Genomic DNA, 23,582 nt, shown 5'->3' on the forward strand with positions numbered 1-23,582 from the left:
TCTCACCCCGAGGGGTCATTAGCCCTACTTGTAAGAATGCCATCTGCTTAACCCCTGACCTCCCCTAAATGGGGTTACGACCCCTACCCATATTAGCACCATCCTTTCCATCTTGTCCTGTGGCTCCTTACCATTGACAAAGATGATGTGACTGGATGCCAGGTGATCAGCTCCATAATAATCATTGGTGAAGTCAACAGCCCCCTGAACACTGCCCGGGTCAATACCAAACACCTGGGCACACACGTCCACTTGGAATTGCAACGTCAACCAGCGGGAGAGTGGGCAGCTCTTGTCCTCACAGGTCTGGTCTGGGGAGACAAAGAGAGAGTCCTTGAGCCAAGCAGAGGAGTTGGGTGGGGGTGATGGTGGAATCTGACTGCTTCACCACCTTTCCCAAGCTTCCCCCTCCAAGAGTGTTCGTCATGGACCATGGACAGTGCACACTGCTCAGAGATAAAAAGCTTCCACATTCGGCATTTCAGCACTTGGGCGGCACGGTTGCTCAGTGGTTAGCACTGCTGCTTCACAGCGTCAGGGTCCTGGGTTCGATTCCACCCTCGGGCGACTGTCTATGTGGGGTTTGCACATTCTCCCCGTGTCTGCGTGAGTTTCCTCCCGGTGCTCTAGTTTCCTCCCACAATCCAAAAAAATGTGCAGGTTAGGGCGGATTGGCCATGCTAAATTACCCATAGTGTTCAGGTTGGGTGGGTTAGGTATGGGAAATGCAGGGTTCCAGGGATAGGATAGGTGGGTGCATCTTCAGGAGGGTCAGTGTGGACTCGATGGGATGAATGGCCTGCTTCCACACTGTAGGGATTCCATGATTCTACATTCACTTGCGCACACAGTACCAAAATGGAGTGCTGCACAATTAGAGGCACCGCTGTTCTGATGGGCTTTAAAGGCTTGCCTTTTCAGGTGGATGCAAGTAATTATTTCCAAAAGAGGCAACAAGGTGCAGGGCTGGATGAACACAGCAGGCCAAGCAGCATCATAGGAGCAGAAAGGCTGACGTTTCGGGCCTAGACCCTTCATCAGAAAAGGGTGCTTTTCTGATGAAGGGTCTAGACCCGAAACGTCAGCCTTTCTGCTCGGCCTGCTGTGTTCATCCAGCTCTACACCTTGTTGTCTCAGATTCTCCAGCATCTGCAGTTCCTACTATCTCCATTTCCAAAAGAGGAGCAGGTTTTCTCTATCTTGCCCAACCAAAGTCACTTGTAAAAATAAAGTCAATTGGTCATTCCCCTATTGCTTTTGTGGGATCTTGCTGTGCATAAATTGGCTGCTTGTTTTCCTACATTACAACAGGAACAGGACTGTACCTCATTGGCTGTAAAGCACATTCAGAGGTCATGGAAGGTCAGTCAGTCTCCGGGTCCCAGTGTAGAATTGGGGACAGCTTCAACCTTCCTTTCCCTGACCCTTGACACAGACACACCCCTCTGCAGGATTTACAGATGTTCCCAGAAGGTACCCTCAGAGGGAGTTTTCTAATGCAGTATCTGCTGCAGGTTCTCTTTTCAGGAAAGAAAGGTCGCTGAGTGGAAAGCAACTGCAAGACCTTTGAATTTTTTCCCCCACAGGGAGTCAGTTGGAAAAGATTCAAGAGCATGAGAATTAGGAGTAGACCTTTCAGCCTGCATGTCCTTCAACATGACTGTGGCAGATCTCTCCATCTTTGCCCTGTATCCTTGGCTTCTCAGAGAGATGTTTATTGCAACTTCAACGAGGGAGTATTCAGAATCCTTAGAGGTACACAGATTGGAACACTACAACCCTTTAAGCAAAGGAATTTCCTCATCTCAGTCGTAAATGTTCAGCCCCCTTACTCCGAGCCTGTTTCCCCCAAACCCACCAAAAGTTCAGATCCCCCAAACCATTGGGAATGGAGTGACTGCCTTCAGAATCGGGTACGCTTCAATGAATTCATCTCTTGTTCTCAGCTCCGGGAGTTTAGAATCATAGAAATCAGAATTCCTATATAGTGTGGGAACAGGCCCTTCAGCCGAACAAGTCCACACTGAACCTCAGAACATCCCACCCAGACCCATCCCCCTATAACTCACCTAATCTACACATCCCTGAACACTACGGGCAACTTAGCATGGCCAATCCACCCTAACCTGCACATCTTTGGACTGTGGGAGGAAACCGGAGCACCCAGAGGAAACCCACGCAGACACAGGGAGAACGTGCGAACTCCACCCAGTCAGTTGCCCGAGGGTGGAACCGAACCCAGGACCCTGACACTGAGGCAGCGGTGTTAACCACCGAGCCACCGTGCCACCCAGTTTAGACCTAACTTATTCAGCCTCTCACCATAAAAGTACCCATCCCGGTGACCAACCTCGTGTACCGTCCCCATTGGCTTTCGGTCAAAACCCCACAAACACGGCTCTGAACTCACAGTAACCAAACTCCGTGCATGTCTGGTAGTACCACTGACGCTCTGCCATAGCATACGGTTTCACCTCTGTACTCCTCAAGTTGGCCAGTGCGTTCTGATGGGAGTTGTCTACACATTGCAGCTCCATGCTGTCCATGTAGTCCTGAAAAAGAGAAGTCATCTCCAACTGGAAGATGCTACAGAAAATCCAGGCGCAACCACCCCCTCCGCCCCCCCACCTCACCTGGCACAAACAAGCCATATTGAACTTAAACAGTTAACTTGCTTTCTCTCCATAGATGCTGCCAGACCCAAGTTGTTCCTGTATTGTCAGTTTGCCCCAGACCCCGAAGCCCAGAGGGTTAACAGGTTGAAGTTGAGGTCTAAAAGTGAGCTTAAGTTTCCAAGTAAAAAAGGCAGCTCAGCAGCTCACAGCACCAGGTACCAGGGATCAATTCCAGCCTCGGGCAACTGTCTGTGCAAACTCCACACTTTCTCCTTGTGTCTGTGTGGGTTTCCTTCCACTGTCCGAATGTGCAGGTTAGGTGGGTTGGCCATAGGAATCATAGGGTTACAGGGATAGGGTAGGGATGCTCTTCACAGGGTCAACGTGAACTCGATGGGCCCAACGGCCTGATTCCACACTTTTGGGATTCTACAAACACATTAGAATTTGAGCCCCAACCAGCTAAAAATTCTATTGCCAGTTAAAATTTCTACCCGTCATTCTCATTGAAGGGAAATGGCTGGGGTTCAGGGTCCTGTTTCCCCACACATTATGTAGCAGACAGGAACAAGAGTAGAACCAACCATTCTCAGTACAATACATCGAGGAGTCAACTTCCTCTGTCTACTTGACTGACCACCAGCCCTGCCCCCACACAATGCCCAAACCCCTCACTCCCTCACCTTGTTGAGGACCATCAACCTCTGGTAGACGGAGCCCAGCTTCTGATCGGTCATGATCCGGCACAGGTTGGCAATGTTTCTGCCCGGCACCTCCTCGTTGTACTGGACGGTTCCCATGACGATATCGGCCAGGTTGCCAGCAAACTCCACGCGGTCATCACTCCCGTTCAGCTTCTGACACGACTTGAAGTCGACCTCCAGCCGGGAGGTGTTGCTGCCCACTAGGATCCCATCCAACTGGGAGAAAGCACTCGCCACAGCAGACCGGCACTGCCAGAATGGAGAGTCAGAGAAAAGGCAATCGTGACACAGCAAGAATTAGGCCTCAATCCCTGCCTCCACCTGAAGCCTGACCAGTGAGGCCACACATCCAGGCCCACTGAAGCATTTCCTTCTGTCGGCTCTTACATAAAATGGGGAAGGTCTAAAAGTTTCAGTTAAACCAATCCGAGCAAAACGAAAAGCTGCAGGAAGACCAGAAATGCTGCAGCCTGGTTTAGTTCTGGACCCAGTTAGACAGACTGTTAAAAAGGACAGAACACAGGTTTGTCTCCCAAACAGAGGAACCTTAAACCTTCAGGGTCTGGAGGAAGTGATATCTCCTCCCATTGCTCCATCCCATCATCATTAGGCCCACTCTGACTGGTCTTGACATGCCCCACTTCTGATGGGATTCATTCAGAGACAGGCTAACTCAGACTGCACTCACATGATGGACCTCATCTAGTGAGAACTGTTATGGCCCAGACCAGACACCCCCGCTAAAATATTTTAAAGTAGCCTAGACCCTAACTTTTTATTTTAAAAAGGCAAAATGTGAAGCACTGTGTTCCAGATGCTAATGCAACTGGTCTAACTTCTCTACATTAAGCAAAATGCATTTTGCTTAAAGTGTAGTAAAATACAACCAAAGAGAGGAATTTGGAACATCTCTATGGAGAAACTTAACAGAATAGATACATTAACTGTTCCAGTATAGTTACATCCCATAAACATACCCATTGACAAAAAAAATAGGCAAATTCAGAAACAGATTCTCACGTGAATTCTCCAATCCAGGAGGAAAGAAACATCAAAAGAAAATTTAGAGAGTGTAGCAGCTAGGAGATATTTACTGAATCTTCCAACTCAGACCCCTACAGCTTCTGATGCTACTGAAAATCCAAAACCCAGAAATCCTGATCCGCGAGATGTGACCACATCCATTCAGGCTGCTTATAAAAATAACCTAAAGCCTCCCAAGCTGTTTAGTCATTCACTAGCCAGCTCAGTATCTCTCATTCAATCTCTCTCTCAGAAGAAACCAGGACAAAATAACCTCAAAGCCACAGCATCACAGATCAGAGTGGAGGAGGAGTGATGAGTTTTTCCAAATATGGAAATCCACACAACACATCCCACAAACAGTTGGGTTCTAGCTGAGACAGATACTTTGAAGTTTATTAACATGAACTACTTATATGGCTGCACAGACTTATAAACACTGTGGGTTCTGTGCATACTGATGCACGTGTACAGTAACAAGCATCTGACTGATTACAGTACACTGACTCCATTACAGAGAGCGAGCGACAGAGGATTAAAGGTGGGAACTTTTATACCACAAAGAGGTTATATGTCATGTCACTATCTTACAGACCTGATTGTATTGAAGCATACATTCTAGACCAAATGAGACAGAATGAGAGAGACAGCACGAGACAGACAGAGAAGCACTATTTCTGAATTAATTTGTACCTTCATGGATCCCCCCACCACTGGGTTTGACAGGCTCTGTGATACGACCTGTAGAATAAAAAACGTATCAATACCAAAAATAAAAAAAAGGAGAGAAAGAAAGATATCCCTACCCTTACTTGCAGGAATGATCCCAAACTGCTCCCTCACCCTGAAAGGGCAATGATCTTGTACAAGGATGTCCACCTCTTAACCTCTCCTTCATTTCTTATCTGCCATGGGAGTGTAGAAGGAGCTGTATCTAGCTGGTGGGCTGTTTGATGGGAAAATGTAATAGAAATCCCTACTTTCATGATTCATGGAGTTGAATTTTTAAAAAGGTAGATAAATGAAAACACTTAGTGCCTGGCAAACAGACGAGAGGTAAATCTACTTCAATGATTAACCTGTGTTTATAAATTATACCAGAGAGTTAGAAGTGAGAAAACACAAACAATTAGTAGCCCATCTCTTGGTTGGAGCATATGGTCCACAACTACTCCAATAAGTGATTTAGATCATTCAGTTTTCAGAACAAAGTAGTTAAAAGCATCTTTGTAAAGAAAAGGGATTTCTTGGTGGAACCAGGAAGTCTGGAAAGAAGGCTATTAACTCCATTAAAGATATTAATTTATTCAAGTGGATCACAAAATCAAGGGTGTTTTGAAGATAAAAGACTATTTTGTTCAGAATATCCCAAATTATGCCACATTGCCATAGTAATGAACTGTAAGTGTTAGGAAGATGCCTTCACTTGTTTAGCGGTTTCTGTGAGCCGCAGCACGGTAGGAGTTTGGCAGACTGTATGTGAGCCTTTTCCGAGATCGGTAAGGCAGCTGTGGGAGCAGGCCAAGAGAAAGCAGATGTATGGAGAGCAAATCTTACCTTGTTGTATCCGGTGAAATCAAGCTGGGCTCGGACAGGAGCAGATGAAGCAACAGCAGCGAAAACCAAGTGAGGGAACTACTGGGGCAAAAAAGGACACAATCCGAGACTGCACAAACAGGCAGAGGTAAAGCATATAATCAAGTAGATATCAGGACTGGGCCCAGATTCCAGTCTATGCTCCCTCAGTGCAAGGTAAGCCTCCTATCACAAGGCTCATTTCATCACATGAAAAAAAAGTGCATGCTCTCACCAATTTTCTCTACTGCTTGTCCCCAACTATTCTGCCTTCATTCAGGAGTCCTGTTATCCCTTGACAAACACCAAAAATGGCCATCCTGGCCAGCAGACATTTACCTTGCTATTCATGGGGCCTCGCTACATTGTTATAGAATCCTTACTGTGTAGGGACAGTGTTGAAGCATGCCACTTGGTCCATTGAGTCCATACTGACCCTATAAAGAGGGTCTCACCCAAACCTACCCTATCCCTGCATTTCCCATGGCTAAACCACCTAACCTACACTATGGGCAATTTAGCATGGCCAGTCCACCTAACCTGCACATTTCTGAACTGAGGGAGGAAACTCATGCAGACACGGGGAGAACGTACAAACTTCACACAAACATTTACCCATGGGTAGAATTGAACCCAGGTCCCTAGTGCTGCTGCCTCATGCACCAACCAGCGAGCCATCGTGCCCCCCTCAAATAGTCAGAAGATAGGGTCCAGACATTAACACTTTTTTTAAAATAAGAAGAAAAAAAAAGTGTAAGGTGTTGCATTCCAGATGCAATTCAATTGGTTAAACTACCAGACTTAAAGCAAAACACAATTTATCCACTATAGTCAAAATACAAAGGAATTGGAATAATTTAACTCTATTGGAAGGCTTAACAGAATAATGGATACAGTACCTATTACTAATTAGGTGTTCCAATATAGTAACGTCCCATAAACATACCCTTGGCAAAATGCAAATTCAGAAAACAGATTGTCGCATGTGCAACTCCCCTAGCAGGCAGAGAACCCTCAGCTTTTGGCTGTAACGGGGGTGGGGGGGAAGACAGCAGGCAGGAGGGGGAATAGCTTCCACTTCAAGACCCCAACAGCAGATGCTGGAAGCTTAAAACTAAAAATCCTGCTTCTGTGGGAGTTTGACCACACCCAAAAATCTGTCTGCTACCGTTGTTTCGACTCAAAAAAAAAAAAAAAAAAAAAAAAAAAAAAACCCAAGGCCTCTCAAAACTATTTACTCTAGTGATTCTGGTAAACTGATCAATACTTCTGCCTTTTTAAAAAAAAAGGAACCACACCAGGACAAAATAACCTCTTAAAGCCACAGTATCATCACAATGTGTAAACTGGGAGTCTCCATTTCCTCATGTTATTACAATCCAGAGCAATATGTTGACTATGAGCTGCTTTGGGACAAGCCGTTCAGGGATAAAATGGGTGTGGGAGCAGAGGTTTCTGGGTTTTTAAAAGTGTCCAAAAAGTTAGTTGTCAAAAGTGGCAGGACACTATGGCAAAGCAGTTAAATAAAGCATGCTTGATCCTGTTCTTTATTAACAAGAGCAAGTCATATAAAACACGGATTCAACTTCAGCTGGAATATTACCCCTAGTTCTGGGCACTTTGTGAAGTCATTCACAAGAAACCGAGAGGAGTTTTGACAGAGTTGTTCAAAATTACAAGAGGTCTGAATAGACCGAATAGGGAGAAAATGTTTCACTTGTGAAAGGATCGAGAATGAGAGAGCAGTAATTTAAGTTGACTGGCAAAACAAGAGAAGGAAGAAAATCTTATTCATGCAGCAAGCGGAATGCATTTCCTTCAAAGAAGGAAGGGTGGCAGATTCAATTGAGGGATTGGAAGGGGATTTAGATTATTATTGGAACGGTGACTGTCCAAGCACTGCCTCAAGTCAGCAAGGTCATTATTGGTTTGTGGCTACAAGCCGATCCTTTCTTACCTTCAGCCGGAACCAGGCAGACAGGGAGCCTGGATAAGACCCGCCAAAGCAAATCCAGCGATTGTTTCTGGTCAGATTGTACTGTTGGCCAATGAACTCACGGAACGTAGCTAGGTCAGCAAGCCTATCTAGAGAAGCACATGGAGTTAGGGGCCACTGGGATAACTAAGGGGCCAAAGGTCAAATACCAGAAAGTATCAGTAGCATTGGAAACAGCTGACTCTACCTACTTAGCATGGAGAACATTCTAAATGTACAAGAATAAAATCAAATACAATTCTACACCAACCACCAAATAGGAAGGGTTTAAGGCAAATCAAAAGGGGCTGTTTCCATGCTGTATGACTCAAACTATTAAGAAATGATCGTTTCAATCTCTTAAGAAGTATCTTCAAAAAAGGAGAGAGACAGTTAGAAAAAAAACTCAAGAGCCCAGGGGCCAGCTAAAGGCATGGCTACCAATGGGGGTGGGGTGTGCAAGATGTCAGAGTTGGAGGTCTGGCTGTAACAAGAAATAAATCCTCGAGTAATTGGCTGGTACCATGTTGAGGACACGAGAGAGGGGGAAGAGGGAAAAATGAAGCCTGCTTTTACAGCGAAAGGTTGTTGCAGGGTCAATCACAAGTTCAATTTGCTTGAATTCAGTGACAGAGCGCATGTTGACTGCTTGCTGCAAACTCCTGTAAAACCCAAACTAAAGAGTGGGGGTGTAGGTTCAGTCACATGGGAATTTATAAAGTCAAAACAAAGGGTAGTTAGTGATGGGCTTGATTGTTACTAGAAAATAAAATAAAAGGAAATAAAAAGGTGGTATGAAATGACATTCACCAAGGGACCATACAAATACAGAGAAACTCATTAATACAACAAAACTTAAAGGCTTTATACCTTAATGCACAGAAGCATTCAGAATGCAGTAGATGAACTAATGGTGCAAACTGAGGTCAACAGAGGTCATGAAGACTTTAATCTGGGAGGGGGACAGTGCGCTCAGGAGAGGTTATTAAAGTTGCCAGGACAAGTATGACAACAGAATATGGAAAGGGTCAGGAATCCAATTTCAGGCACAGCCGATACAAGGATAACTATGAGGGGGCAGTCAATGTGGGACTAAGTGTGTCGTACTTAAATACACGCATTATACAAAAGATAAACGAGCTTGTAGTGCAAATTGGAACTGGCCAGTACAATATTGTGAGCATCATAGAGGTGGCTGTAATGGAATCAGGAATGGGAACTAAATATCCAAGGATACACATCCTATCAAAAAAGGACAAGCAGATGGGCTGTCGAGTGAGAAATGAATTTAAAAGTGAGCAAGATAGCAATAGCGTTAAGGTCAGAAGGCATATAATTTGTGCAGGTACAGTGAAGGAACCACAAAAAAAAGGAACAAACCCAGATGGGAGTTACGTACAGGCCTACTAGCAGCAATCAAGATGTTGGGCAGAAAATAAATCAGGAGATAGAAAAAGCATGTAAGAAAGGCACTATTACAAACAATCTTAGGGTACTTCAATATGCAAGTGAACTAGGAAAAATCAGGTTGAGAGCAGATCCCAAGGGATCTGTGGAGTGTCTACGAAATGGTTTTTTTGGAGTAGTTTGTGGTAGACCTAACAAGGGAACAGTAATTCTGGATTTGTTGATGTGTAAGTGAGGCAGGCTTGATTAGGGAGCTTAAGGTAAAGAAACTCCTAGGGGACAGTGACCATAATATGATAGAATTCACCCTGTGGTTGGAGAGAGAAGCTTGAATCAGATGTAATGATATTACAGTTGAGTAAAGGTAATAAAGAGTTGAGGGAGGGACTAGCTAGAGTTGTTTGGAAGCAGAGCCTAGCAGGGAAGATGGTACAACAGCAACGATAGGAGCTTTCAGGGGTAATTCAAGAGGCACAGCAGAAATTCATCCCAAGGAAGAAGAAACACGCTAAGGGTAGGACAAGGCAACCACAGTTGACAAGGGAAGTCAGGGGCAGCATAAAAATCAAAAGAATTGAATACAATGTGAAGATTAATAGGAAGCCAGAGCATTGGGAAACCTTTAAAAACCAGAGGACAATAATAAAAATAAAAAGCAATGCAGGAGGGAGGGTAAGGAAGCTAGAAGATTGCTAGAGTTTTTTTTCCAAGAAAGATAGATCAAAAGCTAAGAGAGAGGCTAGAGTGAACCACTGAAGTAGTAGTCATGGGAAACAAAGAAATGGCAGAGGAATTTGCATCAGTTTTTGTGGTGGAAAACACCAATAGCATACCAGAAGTTCAAGAGAGTCAAAGGGCAGAGGTGAGTGAAGTGGCCACCTCTATGGAGGTGTGAAGATGGATAAGCCATCTGGACAAGATAGACTACACCCCTTAAGTTATTGAGGGAGCCAGCAGAGGAGATTGTGGAAGCATTGGTGGTGATCTTTGAGAAATCATTGAGTCAAACAGGATCCTAGAGGACAGCTACTGTAACAGCCCTGAGACAGAAGGCAGTAAATTAAGCCAGTTAGCCTGACTTTGATCAATGGTAAGAATTGAGAGTCCATTATCAAGCATTAGATTGTGGAGTACATGAAGCGTCAGCATAGCTTTGTCAAGGGGAGGTCATGCTTGACAAATCTGTTAATTCTTTGCTAATTTGCTCATTGGATCTGCAGAGAAGAGCCAGTGGACAAGATCATTAACATTTCCAGAGGGCCTTTAAAAAGGTACCACATAGGAGACTGCTAAATAAGGTAGGAACCCATATAGTGTTCAGGGCACTGGCACAGAGAGAGAATTGGCTGACTGGCAGAAGGCAGACAGTAGGGATAAATGGGTCTTTTTCAGGCTAACAGATTTCCGCAAGTGTCAGCGTTGGGAACAATTATTCATTTTATACACTGACACAATCCGGACAAAGGAACTCAGAGCATTGTTGCTAAGTTTGCAGATGACACAATGATAGATGGAGGGCCAGGCTATATTGAGGAAGCACAGAGGCTGCAGAAGAAGTTGGACAGACCAGGACAGGCAGATAGAATACAATGTGGGAAAGCGTGAGGGTGTATATTTTGGTAGGAAGAATAGAGATGCAGGCTATTTTCTAAATGAGAAAAGGCTTCACATACCTGAAGCACAAAGGGACTTGGGAATGCTAGTTCATGATTCTTTTACAGTTAATATGCAGGTGGAGAGTTGGCGGTTTGGAAGGTAAATGCAACGTTAGCATTAATTTCAAGAGTGTTAGAGTACAAAGCAGTGACGTATTGCTGAGGCTTTATCAGACTCTGGTCAGACTGCATTCGGAACACAGCAGTTGTGGGCCCCAGACGTGCTGGCCTTGGAGAGGGTCCAGAGGAGGTTCGCAAGAATGATCCTTGGGATGGAGGGCCTGTCATGAGAAGCAGTTGAAGATTCTGGGTTGGGAACTCAAATGAATTTTAGAAAGACGAGGAGGGATCTCTTTGAAACTTACAGAATACCAAGAAGCCTGGATAGAGCGGAGATGTTTCCACTAGGAGAGACTAGGACCCAAGGGCACAGCAAGGGTGGTGAATTGGTGAGGGCCAAAGTAATTGAGTGTATTTGGGACAGAGTTAGATTGGTTCTTAATGAGTAAAGGGGATCAAAAGATACTGGGGAAAAAGCAGAGGAATGGATTTAAAGTAGTCATGATCAAATGGCAGAACCGATTAGATGGTGCAAATAGCCTAGTTCTGCGACTGTATCTTCTAGCTATGGTCTCCCTGCATGTCACTGGTCGAGAGTAGGGTCAACGGACATTCCAATGTTTTCCCAATACTGTCATGCCAAATGAGGCCATTAAAAATGAGATGGGAGTTGCCCAAACAGTGGCTCAAATCAGGCAGCCATGGGCTCATTGGGTTTTACAGCCAATTCTTCCTTACCTTGGCCTGCTAAGTGGTGACAGTAACATTCATGGCCACACAGGTGCCAGGTAATGAACAGCTCCAATAAAGAAGAACCTAATCACTGGCAATAAATGGCATTACTATCACCGAATTCCCCACATAAAACTTTTGACATCCTGCGGTTACCACTATTACCACTGGGAAAAAGTGGGAGTAGTGCAAGTAGTAGCACAGACTCGATGGAGCAAGGAGTCTCTTCTGTATTATATGATTCTATGACTGGGAATTGAACTGGAACAGCCATATGACTACAAGAGCAGGTCAGAGGCTAGGAATCCTACAGCAAGCAACTCACCTGACTCCCCAAAGCCAGTCCATCATCTGCAAGACAAGTCAGGAGTGTGATGGAATACTCCCCACTTGCCTGGATGGGTGCAGCTCCAACAAGAAGCTCGACACCATCCAGGACAAAGCAGCCTGAATGATGGGCACTCCATCCACTATTTTCACAGATCCAATTGCTCCAATGCTGACACACCCTGACTACAGCATGTGCAAGCGTACTACAGCCACTCACAAAGACTTATTCCATAGAATTTTCTAATCCTGTATCCTCCACTATCTAAAAAGGAACACCACCTGCATGCTCCCACATGGACTATCACAGCTCAAGACACCGTGCCTGGGATGGTGAAGATGAGCCAATTAGAAGAAGGGTCTAAGCCCGAAACGTCAGCCTTCCTGCTCCTCTGATGCTGCTTGGCCTGCTGTGTTCATCCAGCTCTACACCTTGTTATCTGGGAAATAAATACTGGCTTTGCCAGCGATAGTCAATCCCCACAGGAGTATAAAGCCCTTTCAAGTTCTGTCAGGGTGCGATTGGGGGAAATGTGGGGAAAAAGAGAACATCTAAGTCTCAATTTCAGCAGTGAGGGAGTATCAGTCAGATGGAAAATTTGGATCTGGACTAGAAGGGGAGCAGAGAAGAGCAACATTAAAAAGGAGAGAAGACAGTGAGGTGCAACAGTCAGGACTCAAATCATTGCTCAGTTAAGAACCCAGCTTACGCTTGCTGGCTGGACAGAAATTGGATGTTCCGATTGGTCAGTCCATCGGGATTAATGCTCGTCCCATAATACCGGTGCTCCAGAGAGACCAACAGAGCCTTGTACTTCTGTGCTAGGTCCACATGTTCACCTGCAGAAAGAGAAGCACAGCAGGAGGCAAATTAGTGCAAGATGACATCCTCTAGAAACACCAAAATCCTCCTCCGCCCTCAACTGAGTCCATCACCCCAAAAGTTAGACCACCCTCTGACAAGAAGCCCATTCCTCCAATAATTACCAGCCACAATATGAAGCACAATTTAGTAAGTGAAATGAAGGTGCTATAGAAAGGTAAACTTGCTCTTTCATTAACTGCCTGACTTAGATCAGAATGTTGAAAACAGATCCACTATCAAGGTCATAACAGCTGCAGGGCACATCCAGTAACATATCACCCTGATTCTCTCAGGCTGAGCTTAGAGATATACAATCACCCATTCTCCAGTATCACTCCAGAGATTTGAACATTTGGAGCAGGATTGAGCAAGTGCTGTTGTTGTTGTGGAAACAGTAGTATCATGGTTACAAAATAAGAGCAGGATAAGGCCATTCAACCCATTGAGCTCACCCTGTCATTATATTACATTTCATACCATTGGTGATCCCTCACAGACAAGGATGACTCTCTTCCACACTCAAGTACCTGGGGCAGAATTTCAAATTCCCTTGAATCAGGGGAGTGTTCATTAGTTTGGAAGTTGGCAAAAGTGCAATTCCTTCGTTTCTAAAAAAAGGGTGGGGAAGACAGAAAGCAGAAACAAGCTAGTTGATTTAATTTCCAACATTTTCCCTTCGGTAGATTATCAGTAAAGAAATTATAGCAGGAAACTTGGATAACTTCAAGGTAAGCAGGCAGAATTGAATTTGTAAAAGGAAAATCATGTTTAACTCCTCTATTGGAATTGTTGGAGATGGTGGTTAGGGGGAAACAACTATCTTCTGGCAAGTAGAGTATTTTTGACAAAGTGCAACATCAAAATTTGATAAATCAAAGCTCAAGGTATAGGGTGTAGTAGGTTGGCTCACTAACTGGAAGCAGAGAGTAAGCACAAATGGGTCTTTATCAAATTGGCAAGATAGAAAGCGTGGTGTACCACACAGATCAGAGCTTGGACTCAACTGTTTACAATTCATATAAATGATTTGGATTGAAGAATGGAAGACGTGAATGTCAAATTTGCTGACTTTCCTACTTACTTTTATGTTGTAAGTTATGAAGAGGACACAAAATATAGATAGGTTAAAGATGTGGCAAATGGAGTACAAAATGTGAAAGTGAAATGGTCCATTTTGGCATAAAAAAAACAGCATTTCATCCAAGAGGTGAGAGATTGCAAAGAGATGTAAATCATAGAATTGCTACAGTGTAGAAGCAGGCCATTCAGTCCATCGAGTCCACACCAACCCTCTGAACAGCATCCCACCCAGACCTACTCCCTATCCTTGTAACTCCATTCCCCCTGGCTAATCCACTTAGTCTGTACATCCCTGAACATCATGGGCAATTTAGCAAGGTCAATCCACATAACCTGCAAATCTTTGGACTGTAGGAGGAAACTGGAGCACCTGGAGGAAACCCACACAAAGAGAGAATGTCTGCGTGGAGTTTACATGGTTGCCCAAGGTTAGAATCGAACGTGGGTCCCTGGCACTGATGCAGGGACTCATGCCCAAATGGCAAACTGGTAGTATGCAGATACAGCAAGTAATTAGGAAAACCAGTAAAATATAATTTACTGTGAAGGGAATTGAATACATAAGTAGTGAGACGCTGCTTCAGTTCTACAAGACACTGGTGGGATTGCATCTGAAGTATCACGAGAAGTATTTATTGCCTTATTTAAAGAAATATGTAAACGTTTTGAAGAAAGTCCAGACAGAAAGTATGCTGGACTAATACCTCAAATGCTGGTTGTCTGGTGAGCAAAGGAAGGATATGCTAATCTTGTATCTACTAGAATTGAGACCAAGAGGTAACTTGAATGAAACATATACAAGATCCTGAGGGATCTTAACAGATGTGAAGAAGCTGTTTCCTCTTATAGGAGAATCTAGAACTAAATATTGGGGAAATCGCCCGTTTAAAACAAATGAGGCAATTTCTTTTCCTGAGGGTTGACAGTCTTTAGAATTCGGTCCTGAGAAGCAGGAGGAGAAGTAGGGTCCTTGAATGTTTTTAAGGTGGAGGTAGATAGATTCTTGGTCAGCAAACGAGGAGAGGTTATCAAACAGTACGCAGGAATTGATGTTACACTTATTTCAGCAATGGTGGAGAAGTTCTGAGGGGCTGAATGGCCTATTCCTGCTCCCAAATTGTTTGTTCATTTGTTCTAGGCTCGTACCTCCCTCAGAATGACTAAGTATAGCCCAAAGTGTACCTAGGAGAAAATCACCAACATCTCATCTCATTCTAACATGGATTCAGTGGACTGAATGGCTTCTCTTGTGCCGCAATGTCTATGATTGGATAGATATGCCTTGAAGACAAATCTCATTCCAGAAGGTGCACGCATCTGTGACTGTGCTCAAACCCAAACAGGGCATCAAGCAGACAAAACCTGATAACTACCGTAATTTGTTTCCTCTTCATACATCTAGTCTACTCCCAACGCAATACAATACCTGCCAATACACTGTATGATGTCAGCGTTTGCTCGCCACCAATAAAGAAGAACACTGGACCGTGATGCGGCTCCCACAGCTCAGTGTTGACCCAGTATCTCTGTGGAGCAGACACACATATTTGTTAAAGGACATTTTAAATGAGGCTCTGGAGAACGTGCAAAATTAAATTTGTCAGGACACCCAAATGGACAGCACATAGGTGGAAGCAGAGACCATAAATATTTTCAAGGTGGATCCTTGATAAGTAAGCAGATTTTTTTTTGGGGGGGGAGGAGAGAGGAGAGAGGAGTGTTGGGGGTAGAAATGTCAGGTCTGCCACACTGAGATTACAATCACCTGCTTGAAAGTGCCATTGTTCCTCCTGTTGAAGTGGTCCAGTGGTTGTGGGAACAGTCCCTCCTTAGGCTCAGTCATCCCACCAAACATGGGAAGGATTTTGTAGTTCTTCAGAAAGTATTTCTGTACCCTCCGCTCCTGGGATTGCAGCACCTTCTGCTTAATCAACCACATGTTCCGCCCTTAAAAAGTCAGATGACAGACAGGGATTTAATGGGTCACATCGCTGTTGAGTCAAAATGATGATTCACACCAGAAGACTAACAGTTCTCATGCCTTCAAGTGTGGTAAAATGTTCCAAGGCACCTCAGTGAAGCATCAAACAATAATGTGATTGCAGGTCACATTCAGGAGATATTGAACAATTGATCAAAAGGTTGATCGAAGAGATAGGGTTTAAGGAGTGAGGGAAATGTGTCAAAGGAGAAAAGGGAGGTGGAGGGGTTTGTTTGGGGGGTGGGGGGGGGGAAAAAACGAGGGGGGTTGGAAAAAAAAAAATAAATCAGCAACCACCTCAGCAAAACGATTAAAATTGGGGATGGTCAAGAGGCCAGAAGTTGGAGGAAAACAAAAGAAGGAGGAGAGGTTTTTTTTTAAAAAAATATGTGGTGTTGTTTTAAACTATAAGCTTAGCATGTTGAGGGGTGATGAATACTTGGAAAGGACATGGACATTGGGTCAGCTCGAGGTCGTTAGCGACCCAGAGAGTAGCGAGTCTGGGGAATTTGCTAGCACAGAAAGCAGTCAAGGCCAAAATAGTGGTCAATTTCAAGGAGGAATCGGATATAGCACTTGGGCTTAAGGAATTAAAGATTATTGGGGCAGCGGGGAAGAAGTGGGAACAGGCTATTGGATTGGTCGATCCGTGATCATAACAAACAATACAGTAGGCTTGAAGGCTGACTAGCCTACTCATGCTCATATTTTCTATGTTTCTGACAGGGCAGTACATGGGAGATGTTAGAATAGTTAAGACTCAAGATAAAGTCACGAGTCAGGGCTTCAGCAGACGGACTAAGACAGGATCAGATAACATTGAAGTCATGTTTAGCCTCAGTTTCTGGGGAGAGCATACAGTGTGGAGTTGTGTGAAAACTGAGGAATGAGGACAGTTTTAATTTTTGAGAAGGGGGCGTGGAGTGTAAAATCAGAATATTGAGGGATTAGTTACTGCAAGAGTTAAAGGAATAATTTAACTTCTCTAGAAAAAAAATCAAATCTGCAAAACACGAAAGCAACGTTGACTTAAGTTTTCAGCTGACTCAGGATTGTGCTCAGCAGGGTCAATTGTTGCTCAAAACAAGAACTCCTGTAAAAAGCAGAAGAGAAACGCAAGGTTGTTTCAGTTTTGTTTCCCAGGGCAATAGTGCAAGCAGGAGAGATTTTAAAAGAAAAAAAACTGACAAAGTGGTAACCAACTAGACATCTGTCACACCAATATTCAGCTTCACTCTAGTTAGAACGAGTTTCCAAAGCCCTGCGTTTTTATGATGCAAACAAGAAGCTTGTAAAAGAGCAAAAGTACAAATGTTTGAAATTTTGGGGAAATAAAAAGACATTACAAACAGCACACATGAAGTAGAAACTAATATAATTTGGGAGCAACGGAGATTTAGATGATGACTGTAATAACATATTCAATTTTTTTAAGGAAAGAAATTCATTCGTGGGATGTGGGCACTGGCCGGGCCACTTTTCTTTTTTGCACATCCATAACTGCTCGAGAATGTGGTGGTAAGCTACCTTCTTAACCCACTGCAGTCTATTTGGCACAAGTAGATACACAATGCTGTTAGGGATGGAGTTCCAGCCTTTTGACCCTGTACCGCTGAAGGAACAGCTGATATAATCCCAAGCCAAGATAGTAACGTAACTTGGTAACTAGCAGGTGGTGATGCTTCTGTGTATCTGCTGCCATTTTGGCTTTAGGAGGAGGAATTACACAGGTTAAGGGTGATAATGGAGCAACTGGGGTATATTCGAGGTGGTTTTAGTCAGTCTGGAAAGATCAAGAAGGATAGCAATCCAGGGCAGAGCAATATCCCTTTTAATAAAGTTCTGAGGAAGGATCACCAGACCTGAAACATTGACTATTTCTCTCCACAGATGTTGCCAGACCTGCTGCGCTTTGCAAGCAACGTCTATTTTTTGTTTCCGATTTACAGCTTCTGCAGTTCTGTTTCTGTTCCCTCTTATTCTGGTTTTGTTTAGTGTCAGCTCTCTTGCTGGTGGGTTCCAGGTTTAAAGTCCCACTCCAGGAGTTGGGTAGAGAGAGAAAAACAAAAGCTAACAACTCAATACTAGGGGAAGAGCTGGACTATTGGAGGTACCATCACAGATCTACAGCACAGAAAATGGCCTTTTGGCTTATCACATCTATGCCAATCAAAAACAACACCTAATTATTCAAATCCTATTTCCTAAGACTTGGCCCATAGCCTCGTACTCTTCAGGAGAGTTCAAACTAATGGATGTTTAAAAAAATCCATGACAACTTCAAAAGAAAGGCAGGGAACGTCTCCCCAGTGACTTGGGCACTATATTTCTCAATCAATGAGAAAAAGCAGCTTATCTGGCCAATATCAGATTACGGTGTATTGGACAAATGGACATTGATGTGCATTACAATATTGGCTACACTTCAAAAGTAATTCACTGGCTGAGGCAGTGCTCAGAGACATCTGTTGATAAAAAGCATGGTGGAAATACAAGAGATGTGAAGTCCACATTTCTTCACAAGCTTCAAAATCTCCCCTCCCCCGATCGCATCCCAAAACCAGCCCAGCTCATCCCCGCCTCCCTAACCTGTCCTTCCTCCCACCTCAAGCCCCACCCCCATCTCCTACCTACCAGCCTCATCCCACCCCCTTGACCTGTCAGTCCTCCCTGGACTGACCTATCCCCTCCCTAACTCCCCACCTACACTCACCTTTACTGGCTCCATCCCCACCTCTTTGACCCGTCTGTCTCCTCTCCACCTATCTTCTATCCGCCTCCCCCTATTTATTTCAGAACACCCTTCCTCTCCCCCATTTCTAAAGGGTCTAGGCCTGAAACGTCAGCTTTCCTGCTCCTCTGATGCTGCTTGGCCTGCTGTGTTCATCCAGCTCTACACCTTGTTATCTCACATTCTCCAGCATCTGCAGCTCCTGCTATCTCTGTGGAAATACAAGTCTCTTATCGTCGTGAGAGATTAATCCATTTTATTTATTTTTGTTGACTGAGAACTTGTGCACAGCTTACAGAGATTAGTTTAAGGTTTTAGCAAAGATTTGTAGCTTGGGTTGTGGGTGAAGTTATTAACTTGTTTTTGTTCAGACGTTTCGTCACCATACTAGTTAACATCAGCAAGGGCTCTGATGAAGTGTTGTTGTTCTACTCTGCTTGGAATTTATATGATCCGGTCCATTATGGGGAGTAGTGTCATTTCTGGTATTGTTCTGTACTTGGGGTCCAATTCTATATATTTGTTGATCGAAGTATGGTGGAGAACCATGCCTCTAGGAATTCCCGTGCACGTCTATGTTTGGCTTGGGCTACTATTACTTTGTCCCGGTTAAACTGACGGCCTTCATTGTCCGAGTGTACCGATCTTGAGGAAAGTTCCTCATGCCATTTTGCTGCGAGCTGATGTTCATGTATTCTGATGGCTAGTTTCCTTCCTGTCTGCCCAACTTGTGGAAGTCAGTCATTGCATGGTATTTTGTCAACTACGTTGGTTCTGCATGTTGTGGGAATGGGGTCTTTAATTCTTCAGTGTTTGTGGTGGAGTGACTGTGGGCTGCGTGCCACCATGACTTCTAGTGGTCATAGGAGTCTCGTTGTCAGTTCCAATTATGTTCTTGACGTAGGGCAGTGTAGCCAGTGTGTTAGGGCATACTGTGTCCTCTTGTCGTTGTCGGTTTAGTAGGCATCTGCGGATGAAGTTGTAAGGATACCTTTTCATAGTGAAGATTTTGTATAGGTGCTCTTTCTCTTTCCTGCACAGTTCTGACGTGCTGCAGTGAATGGTGGCCCATTTAAATAGTGTCCTAACAGCTTTGTTTGTGGATGTCAGGGTGGTTACTGTGGAAGTTGAGTATTTGGTCAGTGTGTTGCTTTCCTGTATACTGAAGTTTGGAACTCCCCATTGGACAGACAGGAAGGAAACTAGCCATCAGAATACACAAACATCAGCTAGCAGCAAAACGACACGACAAACTTTCTTTAATATCAGTGCACTCGGACAACGAAGGCTCATCAGTTTAACTGGGACAATGTAACCATAATAACCCAAGCCAAACTGACACAGGAATTCCTAGGGGCATGGTTCTCAACCCATAAAGGCAATCAACAAACAGAATTGGATCCCATATACAAACCCATACAGTACAAAACTGGAAATGACACTACTCACCATAATGGATAGGACAGTATAAATTCCAAGCAGAGTGGGACAACATCACTTCATTGGAGGCCTCACTGATGTTATCTAGCATAGTGGCAAAACGTCTGAACAAAAACAAGCCAGCTTGGCGAGCAAGTCAACAACCTTCCAGAGAGAAGTGTTGTTGAGATAAACAAAAGGAGATGGAAGTGGGCCAGGCCTTATACCCTAAATGACAACCATAATTCAAAAATAAATCTGTGCTGAAATATGTTCTTAACTAATACCAACAGGCAGTCAGCTACAGACCATCACACAAACTAAATGCAATAGTTATTTTCACCAAAACAGCACTAGTAGAAATTTCACCTACAGGATCAGGATTTGTTTTGAATGCAGGCTCATGTAATGAAGATCGTCTTTTGCTGTAAGATTCCGGTAAGAACAGAGCTGAGTGTCTGATGGGGACTGTGCAAAAGACAGCTTTACTTTCACTTTATAGCATACAGTAACCTTTATTGTATTTAATCCTGTTCTGTACCTGTCCTGGAGTGTTAGATAGGGACATTTACTCTATTTGATGTGGACATGAAACAGCTAATGTATTGTTTTTCATCAGTATACAAAAGTTTTAACTAAGACCAACTGTACTTGGTTGACAGGACACCATGGTTGAAATTAGTGAAGATGTCCCAAGGGATGGGAGCAGCAATAATTGGGAAAGTCACCACGTTTCTGGTGAATAAGAACACATGCATCATCCTCCTCTGCATCTGCTCAGTGTTGCCCATTCAGCAACATGGTTTCAATGCTGCTAACAGGTTGGTTCTTCTGCATGTCCTCTACTTTCAGCCTAGCCCCTCATATCACTGCAGCTCATGTAATTGTACCACAGTTTAAAGTACACCACAGTGACAAGGAAATACTGAAAATAAAAAAAACAGCTGACCAACCTCAAGATGGAAGTGGGAATGGCAGTGGGCAGGAGTAGGCCTGGCAGAGGAGAACTGGGGCTGGAAAGCAAACCAAAAATAGGGAATGGGTGGTGGGAGGCAGTTTGGGGGGGCGGGGGGGTCATACTTGGCAGAGGGAGGGGCAAGGATTGTTTGCTTCAGGCTCTGACACTTTGCAACAGGTCCAAACAGGCAGACAAGCCAGAGGCAGCATCACAATCTGCATCAAGTGGAGACCTGCTATTGATTCCATTTCACTAGTAGCTTTGGTTTTTAAATTAAGTCATTGTGGGCATCACTGGCTGGGTTATTTATTGCCACTCCATCGACACCCTTGAGAAGTTGGTGGCAAGCCACCTTCCTGAACTGTTGCAGTCCATTTGGTGTAGGTACACCCACAATGCTGTTAGGGAGGGAATGCCAGGATTTTAACCCAGCCACATTGAAGGAACAATGATATTTTCCCCAAGTTAAGATGGTGAATGGCTTGAAGGGGTGCATGCAGACGGTGTTCCCATGTATCTGCTGCCCTTGCCCTTCCAGATGGGACAGCTTAGAATAAGAGGTCTCATTTAATAGAGGTGAGGAGGAACGTCTTCTGTCAGAGGGGAGGAAATGGAGAATTCTTTGCTGCAGAGGTTGAGCTATTGCATATATTCAAGGCTAACAAATGTTCATTCTGCAAAGACATCAAGCATTATGGCAAAAAGGAAAATGTGGATTGAAGATTCAGATCAGTCTTTTCATTGAATACTGAAGCATGCTCAGACTGAATAGAAGATGCTGAAGCAGAAGTAGGCTAGTCTTGCATTTGGAAGGTGCTGTCTCAGGACCCTCTGAATTTTTGCAGCACATTTAGTAGACATTATGCACTGCTACTGAGCAGGTGAAGGGAGAGAATATTTATGGATGTGATGTCAATCAGGCTGCTTTGCTCTGGATGGTGTTGAGCTTTGAGTGTTGTTGGAGCTGCACACATCCAGGCAAGTGGGGAGTATTCCATCACACTCCTGACTTGTGCCTTGTAGATGGTGGACAGGGTGTAGGGAGTCAGCTGCAGGATTCCGAGCTTCTGACCTGCTGTTGTAGCTAAAGTATTATGGCCAGTCCAGTCTCTGCCTATGGTGACCAATGTTTGCCCAAAATACTCCAATCCCAGTATTTTATCCTCTCTCTACCCCTGCAGTGAGGAGTTAATTTGCACGTCAAACAGAATGTAGAATGACAGCTCACTGCAATATCCCAGCACCTCACACCTCAAGGATCCCAGTCACATACTGACAACAGTAAGGTCTCTGCAACCAAGAACCAGCAATGGCTGCTCACACCACACCCATTCATCCATCTGCCTCAGGACTTGGTCCAGCTCCTGTCCAACAATAATTTCAAAAAATTCACATTCTCCTTTTCCCATCACTCCACGTCTCACCTTTATCCTTGTAAACTCCTGCAGCCACAAAAACATTCAAGTTATCATGCTCCTTGAATTCCAGACTCTCCAGCTTCCCCGATTTCCACTGTTTCACCATCATCAGCCCTGCTTGGAATTGGAGGATCTGAAATTCACCCCTCCTCAGAACTTCTCTCAAGACTATTCTTTTCACCAATATTTTAGCTTTTGACCCGATACCTCCAATGTGCTGGTGTCAAATTTTTGCTTGGTAATGCTCCTGTGAGGAACCCTGGGATGCTTTCTTCTGCTAGAATATATAGGCCACAGCTAGACACATCCAATCACGTAGAAAGTGAAGCTGCCTCCCAAGCAGAAAAATTTCACTCATGAGAAACAGGGAATTCTAAGTCAAGACCAACAAGAACAAACAAATCAACGCCATTTTGCAACCTTGAGAAGCTCAAATCACTCTGCAGTCAAGGAAGCAGAATGACAGCGTAGTCACTGTTGTAAATGTAGAAAGCATGTAAATGGAAAAAGATGCAACTGCACTGGGGAGAGTGCAGAAGAGGTTAACAAGAATGGTGCCAGAGATGAGATGCTTCAGTAATGAGGATAATCTGGAGATGTTACAACACTTACCTTAGAGAAGACAGCTAAGAGCAGATTTGATTGAAGTTTTCACAATCGTGATGTCCAAAAGATGTGCAGGCGAGGTGGATTAGCCATGGGGAACGAGGGGTTACAGGGAAAGGGTGGGCAGGAGGGTAGATCTGGATGGGATACTCTTTAGATGGTGTAGACTTAAAATGGGCCTAATGGCCTGCTTCCATTGGAGGGATTCTAATGAGTGGTCTGGTCAGAGCTGAGGGGGTAAGAAAATGTTCCTGTTCCCAAATGGGTTGGGAACTAATGGCAGTTTTTTAAAAAAAAAAGTGTTCTGAGGAAGGGTCACTCGACCTGAAATGTTAACTGATTTCTTTCCACAAATGCTGCCAGACCTGAGCTTTTCCAGTAATTTTTGTTACTTGTTTGTGGCTGTGGCAGTTTTAAAGTGTTTTGCAAAAGAAACTCAAGATGACAAAAG

At 44.2% G+C, this 23,582-nt stretch overlaps 1 protein-coding gene across 2 annotated transcripts in view; it reads right to left on the reverse strand.

Annotated features, from left to right (window-relative positions):
* LOC109926908 (serine protease 16) overlaps positions 1 to 23,582 on the reverse strand; it is a 36,207-nt gene that overhangs the window by 9,212 nt on the left and 3,413 nt on the right. The window contains exons 1-10 of one of the 2 annotated variants that reach the window (XM_048618313.1): positions 23,138 to 23,232; positions 15,784 to 15,965; positions 15,445 to 15,544; positions 12,784 to 12,913; positions 7,875 to 7,998; positions 5,900 to 5,977; positions 5,036 to 5,083; positions 3,299 to 3,568; positions 2,411 to 2,552; positions 132 to 311 (exon numbers count right to left, since the gene is read on the reverse strand). In XM_048618313.1, coding sequence (XP_048474270.1) covers positions 132 to 311; positions 2,411 to 2,552; positions 3,299 to 3,568; positions 5,036 to 5,083; positions 5,900 to 5,977; positions 7,875 to 7,998; positions 12,784 to 12,913; positions 15,445 to 15,544; positions 15,784 to 15,957 — 1,246 coding nt within the window. In that variant the 5' untranslated portion in view covers positions 15,958 to 15,965; positions 23,138 to 23,232. Of the gene's footprint in view, positions 1 to 131; positions 312 to 2,410; positions 2,553 to 3,298; positions 3,569 to 5,035; positions 5,084 to 5,899; positions 5,978 to 7,874; positions 7,999 to 12,783; positions 12,914 to 15,444; positions 15,545 to 15,783; positions 15,966 to 23,137; positions 23,233 to 23,582 lie in introns of those variants that run through there. The other variant, XM_048618312.1, reaches the window with a different exon arrangement.

Source organism: Rhincodon typus, chromosome 39 (assembly GCF_021869965.1).
Source record: "Rhincodon typus isolate 14 chromosome 39, sRhiTyp1.1, whole genome shotgun sequence".
NCBI lineage: Eukaryota > Metazoa > Chordata > Chondrichthyes > Orectolobiformes > Rhincodontidae > Rhincodon > Rhincodon typus.